Source organism: Dromiciops gliroides, chromosome 2 (genome assembly GCF_019393635.1).
Source record: "Dromiciops gliroides isolate mDroGli1 chromosome 2, mDroGli1.pri, whole genome shotgun sequence".
NCBI classification, from domain to species: Eukaryota; Metazoa; Chordata; class Mammalia; order Microbiotheria; family Microbiotheriidae; genus Dromiciops; species Dromiciops gliroides.
The window spans coordinates 676368562-676391187 of NC_057862.1; the positions used below are offsets into that span (position 1 = coordinate 676368562).

Sequence of the window (22626 nt, forward strand, 5' to 3'; positions counted from 1 at the left end):
AAGGATTCTCAATCCTTCAACCTAATGTGATCTACCTTTAATTATGAGAACCAGTTAGAACTGATCACTGTATAATGATCCTCCTCTTTGTCCAAAAGGGATAAAAACCTGAAAAAATAGCCACGTGGTCTCTTTGGGTAATGAGAGGTTAGGAAGCCATTTTGTCAATCCCTTACTGGTAATGATTGATAAATTGATAATAATTTACCCCAAATTGTGTCTCTCATAATGATTTTAGTCGACATAGTCCACAAGAATTAGAGGTTGAGGGGCAGCTAGGTGGCGCAGTTGATAGAGCACCAGCCCTGGATTCAGGAATACTTGAGTTCAAATCCGGCCTCAGACACTTAACACTTACTAGCTGTGTGACCCTGGGCAAGTCACTTAACCCCCATTGCCTCACACACCAAAAAGAATTAGAGGTTGAAGGGGATGTTGAGACCTTCCGGTCCAGCCTTCTCCTTTCACAGATGGCTGAAAAGATCAGAGATTTAAGGCTCGCAGGGAGCCCGAAGGTCATCTCATCCAAGCCCCTCATTTCACAGGTGAAGAAAGGAAGTGAGAAGCCCAAAGGCTCATAAGCATCGAATGGCAGAGTCAGGCTCCATCTCTGGTGCTCCAGGACCAGTAATCTTTAAGGGCAGAAGGGAAGTGGAGAGAGGGCATCGTGGACTTTGTCCTGTAGATATTAGGAGTGATTAACCTGCCCCAGCCTGGGCAGAGTGGATTTGAAGACAGTTGAGGCTAGTGGGGTGGAAGCAGGACAGGGTTCATCCCTGCTCACTTTTTGTTCCTCCTTCCACCCCTAACCTACAGCCATGTAGATGCAGAGACACCCGGCCAACCCAAGCCACACAACCTTATCACCTCCTCTCCTAGTTGCGGATCAGAGGTGGGAAGACGATTCTAGGACAAGATTGTGTGGATAAGTAGGGCTCCAGTGAGAAGGATGCAAAACAGATCACCCAGATGGCAGTCCCACCATAAGGAAACAAATAGGGAAGAGGGCGGGAGAGAGCCAGCAAGACCCAGCCCAGACAGAAATCACTTCTGTTTTCTCAGGCTGCGGAGAACCAAAGCATGGAAGGCTGTGGAGAGGAACAGGAGAAAGGTCTTGAAGTCCTGGCAGGTAAGATGCTGCCCAATCCCACCCAGTCATCGAGCACAGGAAGGGGAGGGGAGGAGCCCTTACAGGAGGCAGAAGGGGTCCAGGGAAGAATCTCAGCTTTTCAGCTTTCGTCCAAAAGAAATAGAGGGGGCAGCTACATGGCACAGTGGATAGAGCACCGGCCCTGGATTCAGGAGGGCCTGAGTTCAAATCCAGCCTCAGAAACTTGACACTTACTAGCTGTGTGACCCTGGGCAAGTCACTTAACCCCAATTGCCTCACAAAAAAAAAAAAGAAAAGAAATAGAGACAGAAACACAAACACCCAGAGAGAGCCCCCCACTGTGAGTTATCCCAACGAGGGCTTCCCTTTCTCACAGGGACCTGTCCCAGCCTTGGGAGAAGCCAATCCAGCTGGGCTTTGGGTTTGTCTGCAATCCATCATCTGGTTATGACTGGGGGGGTGGGGCAGATCAGGAACTCTGCTCCCAGCTAGGGACCAAGGTTCTTTCAACTGGCACCTACCCCAAAGGGTGGATGAACTGGATTTCTAGTAGACACCTTCAACTCAACATGTCCAAAATCAAACTCATTATCTTCTCCCCCACCATCCCCCACCCTCCCTAACTTCCCTATTGCTGCCAGGAACACTATTATCCTTCCAGTCCCTCAGGCTCAAAAGTCAGGAGTCATCCTGGACTTCTCATTTCCTCTCATCTGCCATATCCAATCTGTGTCAAGGCCTAGCAATGACACCTTTCCAACATCGCTGGAATAACCCCCCTTCTCTCCTCCGACACTGCCCTCACCCTGGCCCACACCCTCATCACCTCATGCTTAGTTTGCTGCAATAGCTGCTGGTGGGTCTGCCTGTTTCAAGTCTCTCCTCACTCCAACCTATCCTCTATTTAGCCACTAAATAGATTTTCCTAACCATTTTTTCTGACCACGTCCCCAACTCTCCTCAATAAATTCCAGTAACTCCCTATTACCTTCAGGAACAAATATGAAATCCTCCTTTTAGCACTGAAAACCCTTCATAAACCCCCTCCTACCTTTCCAGTCTTCTTATGACTCCCCAACAAGTACTCTTTGATCCAGGGACACAGACAAGACCTTCCATCTCTCGGCCCTAGGCATTGTCCCCCATGCCTGGAATGTTCTCTCTCCTCATCTTCTGTTGAATCCCCCCTACCCTGGCTTTCTTTAAGTCTCCGCTAAAACCCCATGTTCTACTGGAAGCTTTTCCCAACCTCTCTCCATTCTAGTGTCTTCTTTCTTTTAGTTATTTCCTATTTGTCCCATATAGAGCTTGTAGTACATATCTGTTGTCTCCCCCCTTCACTGTGAGTTCCCGGAGGGCAGAGACTTTCTTTTGCCTCTTTTTGTATTCCCAGTGCTTGGCACAGAGCCTGGCACATAGTAGGCACTTAAGGCTTCACTGATGGATAGAGGGCAGGGCCTGTGTCTCCCCATCAGACTATCCCACCCACTCTTGAGTCCAACAATGGCTCACATTTATACAGTTTGCCTGTAGATGAGGGCCACATTTTTAGGCCCATTTCACAGATGAAGAAGCTATAATGTAAAGGGATAGAAATGACCCCCCTAGGACACACCTAAATGTGTGAGGCCAGAGCCGGGACTGGCCTCGACATCCATTGAGCTCTTCACCACGCCCCACTCTGCACTCCAGGGCTTTATGGATATAGAGTCATGAGTGACTAAAGCAAGAAGAGCCTTTTCAAGGAAGTCTTCACCGAAGGAGGCAGCCCCTGGGCCCAGTTGTGTAACAGAGGAAGGGCCGCGTGAATACAAGTGGGTGAGGGCAGAGAGCCTCCAAGATCTAGGCAGAGTCTCTCTGAAACCTTGGAGGAGACAACGGCCAATGTCCGCTAGGGTGGGTGGGATAGGCCTTAGCATGAAGGTCCTGAGTTAGGGCCTCACGGACCTCTATCCTCCAGCTATGCTTGAAGACATTGGTAATGTCAGAAAGAGCAGCTTGGTGTCTTCCCTCTCCGAGGAAGCCAGCACATCTGAAGATGAAGAGGAAGAGTCGGAGGAGGTACAGAGACACCTACTAAACTCTCTCCCTGACACCACCATGCCACCTCATCCCTCCCCGAACTCACAGGGTTATCCTGGGCAGACAGAGTACCGAATAGTCCTGAATACCAGGCCTGAGAACTGGGTCTATGCCTTCAGAGAGCGAGCCTTTTAGGGGAAATGACCCAAGTGGCCAAAAGATCACAGATTTCAAGCTGGAAAAAAAACTTAGAGGTCATCTAGTCTGGTCCCTTCATTTCATGGTTGGGGAAACTGAGGTCCAAAGAAATTAAGTGACTTGTCCACGGTCACACAACTTGGAGGCCGTTCTCATATACAAAAAAAAAGCCACTAGGATGGCAGGGGATTGGAGAGCATTGCAGACAGGGGTCATCTGGAGAGACAACGAACCTCCTCGGGAGAGGGACTATGACCCACTCCAGGAGACTGACCCAGGAGCCCCGGGTGGGCTGTGACGGTGTCACGTGTCTCCCTTTGTCCCATTTCAGCAAAGAGCCTGGGAACAGGACAGGAAGAAACTGATGGAGTTAGAAGAGGGTGAGTCCATCCCTAACCATCTCCCCCTGCCCCTGCCCCTGCCCCTGCCCCTGCCCCTGCCCTCTGCCCTCCCTAGGGAGACACTGGAAGGCAGACAAAGCCCACCCACATGTTTTACATGATTGCTGACCTGGCTGGGGTGGGGGGGGATAGAATTTACATCTGAAAATTTTTTTTTTTTTTTTTTTTTTTAGTGAGGCAATTGGGGGTTAAGTGACTTGCCCAGGGTCACACAGCTAGTAAGTGTTAAGTGTCTGAGGCCGGATTTGAACTCAGGTACTCCTGACTCCAGGACCGGTGCTCTATCCACTGCGCCACCTAGCCGCCCCTACATCTGAAAATTTTAAAAATTGCTTTAACATGTAATTGGGGGTGGGGCAGTGGTTAAAGCACCAGCCCTGGATTCAGAGCACCTGAGTTCAAATGTGGCCTCAGACACTTGCCACTTATTAGCTGTGTGACCCTGGGCAAGTCACTTAACCCTCATTGCCCTGCCCCCCCCCCAAATTAACAAACAAAAAGCATGTAATGGGGGGGGGAGCGATAAACTATTATAAACTAAATTCCACCAGCAGGCAAGAGAGAACTCGAGCAAGACTGGGAGGTGTCTTCCTGCCAGCTAGATCAGCTAAGTCATTAGCCCTAGGGAGGCCTGCCATGACTCTGCTGACCCTTGTGGTCCACCAAGAATTTCATAGATATGTGCCATCGTCAGAGGGGGACTCCTGGGAGTGTGGATGGCTCCATGAAGCTCATACCCACTGCTGGGAGCTCAGCTCCAACAGCCATAGGAAGAGATGACTACATTTTGGAGAGGCTCCACTCTTAGAGACCCCTGGCTTCCAGGAAGGCCCCTTGTCAGGGGCCCCGTGACAGCCATCCTGGCCATCCCCTCCACCTCAATCCATCTTCACTTCTGGGAGTAGAGCCTGGGTCGCAAACCCCTCTTCCGGACGTCAAGTCAGAGGCTGGGGCCGAAGGCAGGGATGCATGCTGGGAGGGCAGCAGTTACATACAGGGAGTCAGTCCCGGGGCATGATCAGGGCCCCAAAGCAGGGTCACAAACCTAAACTAGGAAGAAGGAGATTGAGTGGTCACAGCCCCAGGTTAGGGAGAAAGGATCCCAAGCAGAGGAGGGAGGACTCTATGGCTATCCCTTCCCCAGCCTCCCAGGCCCTGCTGGCTGAGCTGTCTGTCCTGGAGGCTGAATGCCAGGTCGAGAGGTCGTGCAGAGAACAGGCAGAGGTATATGCTGCTCAGGTGAGTGAAGCTCCCCCTTCCACCCCCACAGAGGCCTCTCCCCTCTGCACCCACGGGCCTCCCTGCCACACAGGTCATGTGTCTCAGGAAGGTCCATTCAATGTCCCACTGTCTTCCTTCCTCCTACCACTATTTACTTCAAGTCCCAGTGATCTCATCAGTGAGGGGGAGCAGTGAGGGGGGCCAGGCTTGGAGTCAGAAAACCTGAGCCAAAATCCCACCTCAGACACTCCCTGCTTGCAGGACCCCAGGCAAGCCATCCCTTTCAGCCTCAGTTTCCTCATCTGTAAAATGGAGGTAATCATAGCCCCCACTTCCCTGAGTTGTGCGAATCCAGTGAGATCCCATCCGTAAAAAGCTTGGCCAACTTTAAAGCGCTTCGTAATTATAATCTGTTATTGTCATATCTGTGCAGCTCTTCCCTCCATCACCACAGGTCTCAGCTCCTCCCTACCTTGACTTCTGTGGTTAAAAGAAAAAAAAAATCCATTGGCAGCCAAGCCTGCAGATGTAATCTCTCCTCACTTACTAGGCTGGTGCTCAGGTGACAGACACACGGACTCTGCTTCCATTTATCAGAGAGACAGAGACAGAGAAAGACAAAGAGAGAGAGGATAAAACAGAGGGAGAGGGAGGTGGAGGGAGATGATAGGGGAGAGAGACACAGAGACAGAGTGAGGAAGAGAAAGGCAGAAAGAGAAAAACAGAGAGGGGGACAGGAAGGGAGACAGAAAGAGAGAGAGAGGATAAAACAGGGAGAGAAAGAGGGAGGTGGAGGGAGATGATAGATAGGGGAGAGAGACAGAGAGACAGAGTGAGGAAGAGAAAGGCAGAAAGAGAAAAACAGAGAGGGGGACAGGAAGGGAGACAGAAAGAGAGAGAGAGAGAGGATAAAACAGGGAGAGAAAGAGGGAGGTGGAGGGAGATGATAGGGGAGAGAGACACAGAGACAGATGCAGACAAAGAGACTAGATAGGAAGGCGATAGAAGACTAGAGAAAGAGAAGACACAGACAGTCATTATAGATAGACACATATGCATATACACCTATATGTCTATATTGTTTTTCCTCACACACACCTTGTTGCATGTTGTCTTCTAATCAGAGCAAAGACAGATTGTTTTGTTTTGTTTTGTTTTGTTTTGAGGCAATTGGGGTTAAGTGACTTGCCCAGGGTCACACAGCTAGTAAGTGTTAAGTGTCTGAGGCTGGATTTGAACTCAGGTCCTCCTGACTCCAGGGCCGGTGCTTTATCCACTGCGCCACCTAGCTGCCCCTGACAGATCGTTTTTGTCTGTCCTTATATCCCAGCCCTTGGCACAGTGCCTCACTCCCAGTAGGCATTTAATAAGTGCCTATTGACTAATGGTCTTCTTTGACCTTCACAACAACCTTGTGAGGCAGGAGCCACTTTTATCTCCGTCAGATTGATGAGGGAATAGAGGCTGAGGGAAGGTAAATGAGCTGTCCAGGGTCACACAACCCATAAATGTCTGAGGGGGAGGACTGAAACCACCTGAGTCCAGAGTCTCTTGGTGACCTCATTTGTACTTGTAATCTAAAAGTCCCACCTGGTCAGAAAGAGCAGGTTTAGCTCTTGATGGGCCACCTACCAGCTGTATGACTTTGTCAAAGTCACCTCACCCAGCTCAGACTCAGTTTCCTTATCTCTAAAATGGGATAACAACACTTACAGCACCTACCTCACAATGGTTTGTAACAATCCAGTGAGGGAAAAAAATGGTTAAAATTACTGAGAAAACTACAAAATTAGAATTAGGGGGAATAATAATAATCTGTGCTTGACAGGCCCACCCCCTCAATTAGCTCAACCATCCCCCTGGGACCCACTCATTGACTCTGTGAAAAAGACAGGATTAGGCCTTGAATCTGTATTTGACGGGAAGGAAACTGAGGCTGGTGGAGAAAGTGAAAGTCTTGTCCAAGCTAAGGCTGTAGAAGTTCATTCACCCAGAACTCTCAGCCCCAGAGCCTCCTCAGAAAAGAAAGCAGCTGAAGCCTTTGACCTTGCTGGAACCCCAAAACATATCTCCCCACCCCAATACCAGAGGGGCTCCTTGAGAGAAAAAGTTATCTCCCCATGGGATCAGGGACTCCCTGGGGGCAGGGGATGCGTCTCCTCAGTGACCTGTCGACCTTGTTCTATCCTCCACTCCAGGTGAGCCAAGAGAATAAGGAGCTGAAGCGACTAAGTGTTCTCCTCCCCAGCCTGGACTCTGAGCCTCTGCACATAAAGCCCCAGGAAGAAGGGCCCCCCTCAGAGCCCAGCCTGAGTCCGGAACAGCAACACATCAGAGGTGAGAGAAGAGGCGACCCAGCCCACGGCTGTCCCAGCTCAAACTCAGGATGAAAAGGGGACACTGAGCCAGTGAGCAGAGGCCTGGGCCCAGCCCCCCTGCCCCTGCCTCCCCTCCTGGAGTCGGAGGGGCCCCAGTCAGGACTAGCCTCTGTCCCCCGTGGGAGAAAAGTATCCTGGGCCGGGATCTCAGGAGCCATGGGGAGCCCAAGCAGGTACTAGAGAGCTGTCCAGTGTAAAGTAGGGAGCACTGCCAAGCCCCCAGGCAAGGGGATGGCTACAAGGACCACCACCCCACTTGGAGGTCCGAGGGCTTCCCCAAAGCTGAGCTGCCTCTGTTCCTCTCAAGATCTTGGGGCCCAAGTGGCCGAACTCCTTCAAGAGAAGAAGGAACTAACCCTGCAGGTGCAGGAGCTCAGGAGGCAGCTGAGGGAGCAGGAGGAAAAAGTAAGCATGCCTGGGGCCCGCCCCAGACCCTAGTCCTCTTTCTGGGGCCCTCCTCCCCTTTCCTTCCTTCCCTCTCTCTGTCTCTCCCCTCCCTTTTCCCTCTCTCTATCTCCCCCCCACACTTCCTCTTTCCCTTTCCCTTTCCCTGTGGCCCCCTCCCAGAATGGGGGCTCTAGCAGTGCTGGATGCAGCACGGGGGGGGGGGGGGTGTATATGTAAATCCACTTTTGACCACCTTTTAGGGAGAGGAAGGGGGGAGGAGGAGGGGGAGGAAACGAGATGACCTCTAAACTCCTTCCAACTGGGGACCCCCTTCTTGAGCCTTTCTCAGCAGAACAGGGTGTGGCCCAACAGAAAAGGTCGAGGCAGAATGTGCACAAGTGGAAAGGATGGCTGAAGTGTCTGCCTGCCCAGCCCTCCCTCTGACATCGCCCCCCTCCTTTTCGCTGGCTTGAAATCCACCCTAGGTTGGGCCCCTTCCCCCCCCCTCTCTCTCTTTGTGAGGCAATTGGGGTTAAGTGACTTGCCCAGGGTCACAGAGCTAGTAAGTGTCAAGTGTCTGAGGCCGGATTTGAACTCAGGTCCTCCTGAATCCAGGGCCGATGCTCTATCCACTGCACCACCTAGCTGCCCCCCTCACTCTCTCTATGTGGAGGAAATAGATTTTGGGGGAAAGCTGGGGAAGGCCTGAGGAGATCAGCTTGGGGGGAGGAGGCAGGGCAGAGAGACGGTTCTAGAAAAACCCTGAGGAGGGCAAGTAGGAGGGGTCCACAGAAATGGGGTCCCCACCGTGAAGCCATACAACAAACACACAGCGAATCCCCCTGGGCACCCCTGGGTCTCTGTATCCTTGACCGGATGATCTCTGGGGTCCCGTGCAGCTCTAAATCGGAGATCCCCTGAGCTAAGGAGAGCTGTAGGGCCCAGGAGGACATGACCACACAGCCTGGCGTAGCCCCCCTCATGTGTTCGCATCTATCCGTGTATGTGACTGTGGATACAGTCCTCTGCGTGGCTGGCTGCGCTTCTGTCCACGTGTCTGTTTTCCTTCATATTCCGCATCTGTGTCCATCTCTCTGCGTGCTCATGACTGTCTCCCTCTGAGTCTGCGTGCGTGACCCGGTCTATGGCTGTCCACATCCGTCAGGGTCTTTGACACCATCCATAATAGTGCGCCTGCGCCTTCTTCCGTCTGTTTGCGAGTCTTTCTGTTCCCATCCCTCTGCACGTCAGTCGGTCGTGTCTCGCTGGCTGGCTGTGTCCGTGCATAGGTCTGGGTTTCTTTGAATGTCCAGGTTCTCAGGGGGTCTCATCCCCAGCCTTGTCCCCACAGATCCAGAAGGAGCAGCTAGAGCGGACCTCCCTGCAGATGTCCATGGGGCAATCTCAAAGAGCCTTGGCCAAACTGAAGCGGGGTGAGTGAGGAGTGTTGGGCTGGGGAGGCAGGCCCATCACCTCTTCTGAGTCAGCTTCTCCCGCCCTGGCCTTGAAGTGGGGAGATCACAAGGCGGGGTGAGGGAGGCAGGCACCAACATTCCTCATTTCCAGTCTCCCCTTCTGCCCCGGCCGCGCTCCCCGACTCTGCCGTCCTCCCTCACGCCCCTCCCTCTTCCCCTCCCTCCCAGTGTCCCACCTGGTGCTGCAGGAGTGTGGAGAGGCCTGGCAACAGCTTCACCTGGAGCAAGACCTGCGCCAGCAGGCCGAGATCTTCGCCCACAAGGTACCGTCAAGGCCCTTTCCCTGACTGGTGTGCGTGCCCAAAAGCCCCTGTGAGCAGAGGACTGCAGTGTCCAGCAAGCAAGAATTTACAAAGCACCTACTATGTGCCCAAGCACTCTGCGAGGCCTTGGAAATACGGACGAAGGAAATCGGCTCCTGCCCTTGAGGGAGTTACGTTCTATCAGACAGAGATGTAGCTTCTGAGCCAGCATCTGAGGATGGGGAGGGCATTGGACTGGATCACCCCTCCAAACTCAGCACCCTTACCCAGTCATCCCCATGACCTGGCTCCGAGGCACCAGCCCCGTCTTCTCACGACCTCCCTCTCTGTCCCTACCCCGCCCCATTCCAGATGCTGGTAGAGAAGAAGGAGGCCCACCGACAGAGCGCCATCCTCCTGCAGAACCACGGCCCCAGCACCCAGCTGTCCGCAGCCCTGGCGGAGGTGGCCACGCTGAGCAGAGCCCTGGAGGAGGCAAAGCGTCAGCACAGGGAGCAGGTGAGATGGGAACAGATGGCCAGGGAGCCGGCTGTCCCGGCACGAAGGTGATGGGCAGGGGAGGGAAGGTCGGACTGAGCACTGACAGAGCCCTCAGCCAATAACTCAGAACAGCTCGTACATTCACGGGCATGTGCGATCTGGAGCTAGAAGGGCCTCTAGATCGTGGCCTCTTCAGCTTTTTCTACTCGCGACCCCTTTTTGTCCAAGAAGCTTTATCGGTATATAAAATAAGTTTACGTAACCTTTTACTGTTGCCAAATTTTTCACGATCCCCACATTCAGTTACACAACCCCATATGGAGTCGTGACCTACAGTTTAAGAAGCTAGACTGTAGGGGGCGGCTAGGTGGCACAGTGGATAAAGCGCCAGCCCTGGATTCAGGAGTACCTGAGTTCAAATCCAGCCTCAGACACTTGACACTTACTAGCTGTGTGACCCTGGACAAGTCACTTAACCCCCATTGCCCTGAAAAAAAAGAAGAAGAAGAAGGTAGACTGTAGACCAGTGGATAGAACACAGGACTTGGAGTCAGGAAGACCTGGGTTCAAATCCCACCTGGATAACCCTGGGAAAACTACTTCCCCTCTGTGCCTCAATTTCCTCACCTGAAAAATGAAGGGGTTGGACTTGATCCCTTCCAGCAAAGTCTATGGTCCTCTGAGCTTTCCATTCAATTCAGCAAGCATTTATTAACTGCATACTCTGTGCCAGGCCAAGTACTAAAGACACAAAGGTAAAGGTCCTTAAAGAGCCCCTTGCCCTCAAACAGCTCATATTCTGCCGGAGAAACAACACATATGCATATAATAATGACGACAACAACAACAATAATAATATAGCGTATAGTACTTACTCACTGTGTACCAGGCACTGTGCTAAGCACTTTACAATTATTATCCCATGATCCTCACCACACTGGGAGGGAGGTGCTGTTGTTATCCCCATTTCACAAATAAGGGTGTTGAGGCAGCCAGCCTAGGATCACACCACTAGTAAGTGTCATTGGATCCTCATAGCAACTCTGAGAGGTCGTCGGTGCTACTATGATCTCCATTTTACAAATGAGGAAACTGAGGCCAGCAGATCAAACAAAGGAAGAAGCGCCTCTGGGAATGTCACAATAGCTAGCATTTACAGAGTGCTTTACAAATTTCGTCTCATTTTATATGCATTTGCATACAGAGAAGCACATATGAAATCTATACTCAGCATTTTCAGGGAGAAATACTGATGGGAGGGGGAATCAGATGAATCCTCATGCAGAAGGTGGCACCTGAGCCGTCCCTCAGAAGGAGCTAAGAGGGGCAGCTAGGTGGCGCAGTGGATAGAGCACTGGCCCTGGAGTCAGGAGGGCCTGAGTTCAAATCCAGCCTCAGACACTTGACACTTACTAGCTGTGTAACCCTGGGCAAGTCACTTAACCCCAATTGCCTCACACACAAGAAGAAGAAGGAGGAGGAGGAGGAGGAGGAGGAGCTAAGAATTCCAAGAGGCAGAGGTAAAGGTGGATGGCACTCCAGGCATAGGGTACAGCCTGTACCAAGGCATGGAGGTGAGAGATGGAACGTCCTGTGGGTGGAGTGCTAGAGTCTTCCCCTCTAAGTTCACCTGCTTCCTATAACGCTCTGTACGTATCTTGTATGTGCCTAATTATTTGCTCATCTCCTCCTTCATAAGAACATAAGCTTTTTGAGGGCAGGGATGGTTTTTGCTTTTTCTTTGTATCCCCAGGGTATCGTCTGGTAAGTGCCTAATAAATGCTCGTTGGTTGATTGACTGCAATAAACCATTTTAGATGGAATGCAGAGTTCTTGAAGAAGGGAGATGTGACGCACGTGGATAGGGAGGCCATCTTCCCCAGACTGCCACAGCATCACCTTGCTTCCTTCATTCCACTCTGTGTGTCCCTCCCATCTATCCTCCTCCTCAATTCAATTCAATAACCATGGAATCATGGTCTAGACTTAGTCTAGGCTCTGAGAACTTTTGTTGGCTTGTTTGCTTCAGACGCCTGCTGAAAAGGACAGCTGTCAGCAGTGAGTTAGGACTTGGGAAACAGTAGAAAGTCACCTTGGGTTCAAACCCCAACTGTGCCACTGGTGTGACCTTAGTTCAGTTGTCCAACTCTCTGAGACCCCATTTGGAGTTTTCTTGGCAGATATACTGGAGTGATTTGTCCTTTCCTTCTCCAGCTCATTTTACAGATGAAGAAACTGAGGCAAACAGGGATTAGTGACTTGCCCAGGGTGACATAGCTACCAAGTATCTGAGGCCAGATTTCTGACTCCAGGCCCAGCACTCTACCCACTGACCTTGGCCAAGTCATTTAATATCTGTGGGCCTCAGTTTCCTCATCTGTAAAATTGAGGGGGTTGAAGGAGATGGTCTTTAAGGATCCTTCCAGTTCTCATTCTGAGCCTATAATTCAAGTACAGTCCTCTTCCTGCTTGTTTATGTACTATCCTGTCTTATAGATACCATATGCATTTGATTCCAATCTCCCCAATCAGGCTGTGAGCTCTCCAAGGGCAGAGGCCATATCATTCCCATCCCTCACTCCCTACAGTCTAAGAAAGCACAGAACAGAGTACAAAGTAAGTCTAGCAAAGAAAAAAGTATTTATTTTTGTCCTGCTAACCACCAGGTGGTATCCTGGGAAGCGTCCCAGGAGGAAGTGGGATGCCTCAAGAAGCAATTAAAGGAATTAGAAGAGAAGATCTCCCAGTTAGAGGCCTTGGGTACGTTCTTCTTGGACAACCATGGTGACTTCCCCTTTCCGAAATTCCTTGTTCTTACTGCTACTCAACACATGCCCACATCCATAGCCTTTGCCTGTTGGGAGCCCCCAGTATGACAGGAGAGATAGAGATATATAAGGTTATTACAAGGAGACAGGGATGGGGAAAGGAGTATTGCTAATTGCGATGATAAATTGAAGAATGGGTCATGCTCAAGGAAAGCTTGCTGGAGAAAGTGGCCTGGAGCTGTGAAGACCCCCCTCTCCATACCTATGCTCCCAGGACTTATAAAGAAAGCTGTTATGTAGTGGGGAATGAACTTCATTTAGAGTCAAAGGACTTGTGTTCAAATCCTACCTCTACATCAAGGCAGTGAGGTGACATAATGGACAGAGCACCAGACAAATCTGGTGTCATCCACTTTACTAGCTCTGTGACCTTGGGCAGGTTACTTAACCTCTGTCTCAGTTTCCTCATCTGTAAATAATGAGGAGGATAATAGCACCTAGCACCCAAGGTTGTCATGAGGATCAAACGAGATCATATTTATAAAACTGTCAATGAAGTGCCTGGCATTCAGTAGGCATTAAAATATTAGCTATTATTATTAAGCTTGAGAAAGCCAGTTTCCTCATCTACAACATGAGGCCACTGCTCTAAATGATCCCTAAGGTCTTCCCCAACGCTTAATTATATCTGTTTTTTAAATATTATGTTCAGATCCTTAACTTTTTTCTTGTTTCCATTTCTCATTTCTGTTAGATTTGTATAAGTCTGAAAGGAGGATATTGAAGTTCTCTGTAATTAATTATTTACTATCAGTGAATTGATTTACCCTACCTATTAGCTCAAAAGTCAAAGAAACTTGTGACTTTGAGTTGAAGAGGTCATCACTCATTGGATCATAGATTATGGGATAGAAGAGATATTATTGAGCTTCCTCACTTAACAGAGAAGGAAACTGATGCTTGAAGAGGCCAGGTGACTTGTTCATGGTCACACAAAGGCAGAGCCAGTATTTAAACTTAAAGTTCTGACCCCAAATCCAGTGATCTGTGCACAACACCATGCTGGCCTAAGACACTGATTCTGGAAGTGGCTGTAATTCTAGGTGAAGTGCCCAGAAACTTAGAGTACATCTTCCTGTCTTTCCCCATCTCTGGCTATAGTCTGTACCCTGGAAGAGAGGGTAAAGAGGGCTGAAACCCCAACCCAGGGACCAGAGGATCTGCCTCCAGCTCCACCGCCACCGCCACCTCCACTGCCTCCATCCCCTGCTCCTGCAGCAGAGTAAGTATCCCTTGTCCTCCTTGTTCACCCCACCATGCTTACCCGAAATGACCTGGTAGGTGATGGGAGGAGCAGGTCCTGAAATTGGAGTGAGGGAAGGAAGCCTTTGGGGGTGGGGACAAGACAGAGAAAGGAACATCAAATGTGGGTGGAAGGAAGGGGGAGATGCTGGCTGTGGCCCCTAAGATCCTCCTCCTTACCATCCCTAGCCCTCTTCAAGTCATCCGGCTGAGGCGAGGCCTGAATTCACAACCAGGTCAGAGGGGTGTATGGGAAAATGATCTTGGGGAGGCCAACTTAGGGGGACTGAGTGGGAGAGGAAAGTCAGGGCTCAGCAATGAGGGACAAGGAGGATGTTGGGGAGAAGATGGGAAGGGGAAAGAAGGACCAGGTAGAATAGAAGGTGGGATCCCTTCCCATGGATCTCTGCCCCCTCCCCAATATCCACTGCCCCACCCCCAGCCCTGGAAGCCCCCTCCCTGGAAGACAAGAAGGCAAAGGCGGTGCAGGAAATGATGGACAGGATTCGTCAAGGAGTTGTCCTGAGACCGGCCACCAGACAGAAGGACCCCAGTCAGGTACAGCTCCCTGAGAAACCTGGCCTCTTCCCTCCCTCCCCACACCCCCAAAGGAGCTGGGCTCAGCTTTAGCAGTGGGGGTCTTAATGGAAGAGAAGGCAATGACTCCACACCGTGGAAACATGGGATTGAGTCTGCTCAATTCAGATACTGGGCGAGTCGCAGCCTTTCAGTTTACTCATCAGTAAATGAAGAGGTTGGATCTGATGCCACCCAAGAGACAGAACAGAGTTCTGGGCCAGGACTCAGGAGGACCTGAATTCAAATCCAACATCAGGCACTGGCTGTGTGACCCTGGACAAGGCACTTAACCTCTGTTTGCCCCAGTTTCCTTATCTGCAAGATAGGGATACTAACAACACCTACCTCACAGAATTGTTGAGAGGCTCAGATGAGATCATATCTGAAAAGTTCTTAGCATAGCGCCTAGAGCATAATAGGTGCTGTGTAAATGTTAGCTATTATGAAGTGCTTAGTGCTGTGCCTGGAACATAGTAGGTTCTATGTGTTATCTAAACTGCCTTCAAATAGTGATCCTCTAAGAAAGGCACTGATGTGGGTTGATCAGGACAGTGTCCAGGAGACGAGACTTGAACTGGACCCACTGAGGTAATATGTAACTCTTATGTTAGAATGAAGCTCTAGGAGGGTAGAAAATGGTTCTTTTTCTTCTTTGTATCTTCCCATCACTGCTTATAGTAGGTGCTTCATGGATTTTATTTTGGGGGGGGGGTGTTAATGGTTATTCAATTCACTAGCATAATGGGCAGCATTTATTAAATACACTATTGTGCTAGGCGCTATCCAAGGTGCTGGGTCCTCCCCTTGAGACGCCCACATTCTATTAAAAAGGAAATAGGTGCACTGAGAAGGGCATAGCAGGTAACTTGAAGGCAGAGAGAGTGCCACCAACTGGGGTAATCCAGAAAGGTTTCATGGAGCAGTGGACCCTTTGCTCAGCCTTGTGGGAAGATGAGGGTTCTGACAGGAGATGAGGAGGGAGTACACTCCAAGCAGGGAGGTTGGTGTGTACAAATGCAGGGAGGTGGGAAATAAAATGCCAAGCTCAGGAAGCCACTCATCATTCAGTTTGCATGAGCCAGGAGTGAGGGAAGATCAGGGAGTAGTATAGAATAAGGTCACCCAATTCTGCTTCCAAAGTCAGGGGAGGGTCTAGAGAAGCCACAAGGAAATCTATCTGCCCTTTCAAGGCAAAGAGAGAGCACTATTCAGGTACAGATACAACAACTGCATAGGAATGGGTTTTTTCCATGTTTGTTTGTTTTTTTATCCCAAAGGACTAACTGGGGGAGAGGGGGTCAAAATAACTAATATAAAGATAAAATGAATAGATGGATGGATCAAGAAACAGTTACTATATCCTAGGCATTGGGAATACAGATAAAAAAGGACAGGCCTTGCCCTCAAAGAGCTTACATTCTAATAAGGAAAGACAACAACTCGAAGGGGAGTGGCAGTCAGGGAAGGGGGTTTTGGTCTTTGAAATCACAGGGATGGTCAATGGCACCAGGAATGGTGGGGTTGATGGGGTGCTGAAAAGGCAGATGGAAGCAAGATGGGGAGGGGTTCTAAATCCAGGCTGAGAAATTTGTGTTTTATCCTAGAGGCAAACTTGTTGGGCAGGGGAGCCTTCTTGAGCACCTCAAGAAGATGGTCTGGCCAACTACGAGGAGGTCAGGTTAGGGAAGGGAGAGGATGGAAGCAAGGAATCCACCTAGGAGGAGGGTCATGGTCTAGGCAAGAGCTGATGAGGGACTGAACCACGGAAAGAATTTCCAGACATGTTGGGAATGAGAAATCCACGGGACCCCATGGAAGTGGGGGTGAAAACAACAGATGAGCCAAAGGTGATTCTGAGGTGGAAATCCTGGGTAGCTGAGAGGATGGCATCTCATCCACAGAGACAGGGTAGCCATGGGAAATACAGAAATGCACAAAAGAGATAGTTGTCTAACAGCATTTATCACAGAGGGCTGTGTGATCTGCAGGTTCTATAGAGATTGTCCCCTCCTCTTTTTATTCCCAGGACCTAAGCAAGCGTAGGAGTGCCGCCATAACTGAGCTACAGACCATGCTGGTGAGAAGCACTAAAACTGGGGGACAGGGGGGAAGAGGTGGGAAGGGGAGATCCAATACCGCTTGGCATAGAACACTGTGAAGCAGGCAGTGAACATCCTGTCCTAGCAAGACTTCTCTTGTCAAGGAACAAAAGGGCTGTGAAACTCACTTAAACCACATTGTAAGGGACTGAACAGCAGACCAAACCTGGGGGGCTGGTGGGGTGCAGAACCCAAAGGGGATGGGGAAGTGAAATGCTAATGGTAGAATTTCAGATACGGTGATGGAGCAAAGAGAGCTGTTTGGGGGAATTCCTTCCCAGTCATATGGCCCATAGGTAGGGTCAGCCCTGTTGGGCACTTCAAACCAGGCTATGGAGGCTGTCTCCCCCAACTTCCCTTTCCCCTAATACTATCCCCACCATGGAGCCAGGAGTCTTAGGAGTATTGTGTCTGGTTCTGGACGTCATCTTTGGGGCAAGGCCTTGACAAGCTGGACCAGAAGACGGTGACCAGAATGATAAGGGATCAAAGCACCGTACATGGGAAGATACACTGAAGGAAGTGGGAATGTTTAGCCTGGAGAAGACTTGGAGTACAGGGGAATGGGGGGATGTAGTAGCTATCTTCAAGGATGTGAAAGAACTATATTATTGTGCTTGGCCTCTGAGGACATAATTAGGAGCAGTGAAGGGAGAGTTCGTGGAAGCAGATTTTAATTTTAAACAAAGACAATTATAAAGATTAGAGCAATCCACAACAGGAGGTAGTGAGCTCACCATCATTAGAGGTCTTGGAGCAGAGGCTGTATGACCATTTATTGGGGATGTGTCGGTGTAGATCCTTGCTAGCTGTAGCCCGGTGAGACCAGATGCCCTCTGAGGTCCCTTGCCCTTCTAAGATTCCCTAATTCTCTGAAGGGCTCACTCATAGAATGTTCAAAAGTGCAGGAGATTGGGACAGCTAGGTGGCACAGTGGATAGAGCACTGGCCCTGGATTCAGGAGGACCTGAGTTCAAATCCAACCTTAGACACTTAACACTTACTAGCTGTGTGACCCTGGACAAGTCACTTAACCCCAATTGCCTCACCAAAAAAAAAAGTGCAGGAGATGGGCTTGTTGTTGCCGGTACCTCCTATTTCCAGGTGGGGTCTGAAGACTCTGGCAGCTGCTGACTTCTCTTTCTCCCCCTCCTTTCCCTTATGAATGGAGGGTGAGGGAGGGATCTCTTAAAGGCCTCTCCATCCCCAGGCTTCCAAATGCCAGCCCCTGCACAGGGGCAGCAGAAGAAAGAGGAGCAGCCGGAAGGGTGCTGATGGCCAGCTGATGGCCATCCTGCAGAGAAGGCGCCACGTGGTTGACTCCACTTCAGCAGGGCCCCAGGATGGCACAGGGGAAGGGCACAAAGGCATCCACAGGGCTGAGGCTCAAGGTGCCAAGAGCCAGGGCCTATGTGAGGACTGGAGATCTGGAAACAGAATTGTTCAGGGAGGCAAGGCTGGGGCTGACCCGAGATATCTTCCTAGAGTAGGTAAAATGACCCTTGTTTCTGAGTTACGAAGCCACCAGGGTACTGAACATTACTTCAGCAAGGAGACACAGGAATGCCCACCTGAACCAGCAGAGGCAGATCGGGCTTCTGTTCCCCAAGCCAAGGTTAACTTGAGAACCCCAGCTCTGTCAAAGGCATCTGTCCTCTGGGGCCAGCCAAAAGACCTTTGAGAAAACCATGTTTCCCCCTTGCCTGACCAGAGAGTCCCAGGGAGCAGAAAGAGCAGGCCATCAGGGAGTCCCTGACAACTTGCTGGGGGAGGTGGGAGGTGGTTAAGAGAGATGAGGCGAGGACATGTACCTCAAAGCCAGCGGCACTGATAGCAGGCTAGACCACAAAGTTAAGGGCACTAGGCTCAGGCTGCAGCTGCCCCTCCCCTAGGAAGTCCAGAAGTCAAAGTTCCCCCTACCCCAAACACCCCAACCTGGACTGCCCGCTTCCCAGAAAAGACAGGGCATCAGACAGAGCAAAGCCTTTGGATTCAGAGGCAATGGGGAGAATGTTTCCCTCAAAGGCCTGGGAGAGAGGATGCTGCACACCTCCAACCTCCCTTCTTCATCCTGAGTTCCACCCAGGCCTTGTCACTGAAGTTAATGCTATATTCTTTTCACTTTTTTGTTGTTTTTGTTTCTTCTTTCTTGTCTTTTTTTTTCTCTTGTTCTGGTTCTTCTCTCACAACATGACTAATGTGGAAATATGATTGTACTGTATAACCTCTATCAGATTGCTTGCTATCTTGGGGAGTGGGGAGAGAGGGAGAAAAATTGGGAACTCAAAATCTTACAAAATAGATATTGAAAACTATCTTTACATGTAATTGGAAAAATACTATTATAAAAATTAAAATAAAATAAATTTGATGCTGAAAAACTAAGCTGCTGGACTGTATCATTTTCTCCTTCCCAGAAAACAAAGACCCAGATTTTTAATGTTCCAATTCCCTGCCCTCCTCCACTCCAGCGTGAGCTCTTCCAAGGTCAAGGACATTGACAATTGTGAGGAAAATAGCTTATAGATCTTAAAATTCTCTGGAAATGGAAACAATGACTGTGAGATATTGCAAAAGTTAACGTGCGGTGTTATTGTTGGTATTATTGTTGATCCTCATTGGTGAGTGCTGACTGTCACTGTCACAGAACCCTGGAATTACAAAATATGAGTGTTAGAAGATGTCAGTAGGCTTCTTGTCCAATCCATGCACAAAATGAAGCTCTGCCCCAACATATATAACAAGGGGTAATCCATTTGCCAGCTTGGAGACCCCTCAGGTCAATCAATCAACAAGACTTTATGAAATGCCTTCTATGTGCTTGGTACTATGCTGAATGCTAGGGATATAAAGACAAAAGGCAAAGAGTCCCTCCTCCCAGAGAGCTTACATCCTACTAGGGAAAGTAACATGTCAATACAAATATAGGTAACATACATAAGTCACAGGATTTGAAGGTTGGAAGGGTCCTCAGTCCATTTAGTCCAAACCTGACCTAAGCTGGAATACCGGAGTGGTCATTCAGCATCTACTGTCAGTTCCATTCAGTTTCATAATCCTTTCATAAGCACCTTCTTTGTGCCGGGCCCTGTGCTAGAGGCTGAGAATACAAACAAAAATGAACCAGTCTTTGACCTCACAAAGTTTACTTTCTACTCTAGTCTATATTCTCCTTCCACTCCGAGGGAGAGGTCTTGGTAGAAAGAAGGCCACTATAATAGAAGCAAAGAATTCTAACAATGTTTTCTAAACTTGGCAATGGGAACAACAACCAAATGATCGGCTGCCTGAGTATAATGACCAATCTTGACCTTAACAAAAAAAGAGATATGAGAAGGCCCATGCCCTTCTTCTTTGCAGAGGTGCGTAAATATGGGTATAGAATACTGTATAGGAAGTCAGACTTCCGGGATATATTCATTCTGCCCAACTAATTTTTTTCTTCTTTGTTATAAGGAATACCTCTCGGGGAGAGGGAGGGAGGGATGTAATGGGACAAGTAGGTGACATAAAAACAAATTCTATTAGTAAAAAATCTAAAAATTTAGGTTTTTTTTAAGCTACAATGGAAAAAGCCCAGGACCAAGGACTGGAGGGCCTAGGTTCTAGCCCTGACTCTACCACTAACTCCTCTACATGACATGGGTGTGTTCTCTCTGCACCACAGATTCATTCCCTCACCAATGAAGGTGACAGTTTGACTATGGGACACAGTGGGGAGGAAAGGTGGCTCATAAGTCATAGGACAGGTTCAGATCCTCCCACTGATCCTGACTCCCTGTGTCTCCTTGGACAAATCACTTCACCTCTCCTGGGCTGTGGTTTTCTCAGGAAAAAGAGAGGTTTGGACTGCATGGGCTATGGGCTCTTTGTAGGCTCTCTGAAGCTCTGATCTCTAAGGCCTCTTGTAGATCTGACATTCTATGATTTTTAGATCTTCCAGTTCTGACACTTTGTGCTCACAAGACACTCCAAGGGGGCAGCTAGGTGGCACAGTGGATAAAGAACCAGCCCTGGATTCAGGAGTACCTGAGTTCAAATCCAGCTTCAGACACTCGACACCAGCTGTGTGACCCTGGGCAAGTCACTTAACCTCCATTGCCCTGCAAAAAAAAAAAAACAAAACACAAAAAACAAGACACTCCAAGACCCTTTTCAGCTCTAACCTTTGGAAAAGTTGCAGCCATGTGAGCTCCATACAGTTAGGTGGATTCCAAACTGGATGAACAGCTAGACACGAAAAATGAACCTGGGAAGTGGTTTCTAGTGGAGTGGCCCAGGGACTGGTCCTTGGCCCTGATGAAGCTGCTTGACAGTTTTACCAATGACTTGAACAAAGGCATCCTGGTTAAATGTGTAGATGGCAAGCCTTCTGGCCCAACCTTCTTTTTTTTTTCTTTTTTCTTTTTTTTGCAGGGCAATGAGGGTTAAGTGACTGGCTAGCTGTGGCATCCCACAGAGTATTGGCTCCATGGCCACCATGGCTCAAATTCCTGGCCCAGTGGGCATCACTGGACATTTAAAACTGAGGACAAAAGGAAAAAAGCACAAAGAAACACTACCACTCCCAGGCACATTCTTGGAGCCTCTCAAAAAAGAGACAAGGGGAAGGTAACCTTTCCAGTTCACCCATCAGCTGTGTGTGACCTTCAGCCTCTGGCTATAGTAGGGGAGAAAGAGGCTAAGGCTGTCCCAATTTGGCCATTCAAAGGAGACTACTCCTGCCCACCTGTTAGGAGCACAGAGGCCTCCAGCCACCTACATGTTAGGCTGTCTGTGAAGGCTGAAGACAGGCACAGAGGGAAGGACAAGCCCCCTTCTAGTTGGAAGAGGGGTGGGATGGATTCAATCCAGCCACAGCCAGGAGCCGAACAAGGAGTGGTTAATAGGGATGGTCACTGAGGCTCAAGCCTAGGGCTGAGAGATCTGAACCTCTCTCTTATCTCTGACATTTACCGTAGGTATGAGCTGGGGTGAATATATTGACATCTCTGGGCCTCAGTTTCTTCATCTGTAAAAGGAGGGCATTAAAGAGAAGGGCCTTTGAGGTCCCTTCTAGTTCTAGAACTAGCGTCTTATGACATTTGTTAAGGTTAGAGTCTCCACCTTGGGTTCAAAACGTCAATTATCATCAGTGCATGGCAGAAGGGATGGGGAAAGATCTGAGGGTATGAGTGGACTGCAAGCTCAATGTGAGTCAAAAAGGGGATATGACAGAAAAGGACTAAAGCAAGCTTGGGTTACATTGTAATGTGCAGGACTAAAGTGACAGTCCTGCCCTCCTTTACCTTCAGACCACATTTGGAATATTCAGATCTGGGCTAGGAAGGACTTGGAGTATGGTCAAGGAGATGGCAAAAGGTCTTCAGTTATACCATATGAGGATCAATAGAAATCATTCCTCATTTGTGGAGGATAGCATGTTGAACTTGGAGTCTGGCAGACCCGAGCTCAAATCCTGCTTCAGGCAAGACACTTAACCTCTGTTTGCCTCAGTTTCTTCATGTTTATAGGTTGTCTCCCCCTTTACACTGTGAGCTCCTTGAGGGCTGGGATTGCTTTTTTCCTTTGTATGTCCAGTCCTGAACACGTTGCCTGGCACTCACTAGGTGCTGGTGATGCTAATTGACTTAACTTGGGGCCAAACAAGTCAAATCCTGCCTCCAATAACTCTCTAGCTGTTAGGCCCCAGGCAAGTACCTTCATTTCTCAGCCTTGGTTTCTTCATCTGTAAAATAGGGGTGTTAATATCGTGTATTCCAAAAGGTTGTTGTGAAAATCAAAGAGGATAGGGGGCAGCTAGACTATGAGCAAGTATTTTGCCTGGCATATAGAAGGCTTTTGATGTTTATTGATTGACTGTTATGGGGGGGGGGCTTCTTGAATTGGGTGGGAAATCTGACTGGATGATATCTAAGGTTCCTCCTTAACAAATGTGTGCG

The 22626-nt window shown here is 49.4% G+C and overlaps 1 protein-coding gene across 1 annotated transcript; it reads left to right on the plus strand.

Annotated features, from left to right (window-relative positions):
• The first annotated feature begins 1072 nt into the window (after positions 1-1072).
• On the plus strand, positions 1073-18871 carry LOC122739845 (shootin-1-like). Its single transcript, XM_043981550.1, has 15 exons — positions 1073-1129; positions 3072-3172; positions 3663-3711; positions 4877-4971; positions 7152-7290; positions 7639-7736; positions 9070-9151; positions 9362-9456; positions 9808-9954; positions 12603-12696; positions 13866-13986; positions 14196-14242; positions 14449-14564; positions 16612-16662; positions 17895-18871. Exons 1-15 carry the CDS (start codon positions 1081-1083, stop codon positions 18363-18365), a joined length of 1755 nt encoding a protein of 584 aa, XP_043837485.1. The 5' UTR covers positions 1073-1080; the 3' UTR covers positions 18366-18871.
• Positions 18872-22626: the final 3755 nt, after the last annotated feature.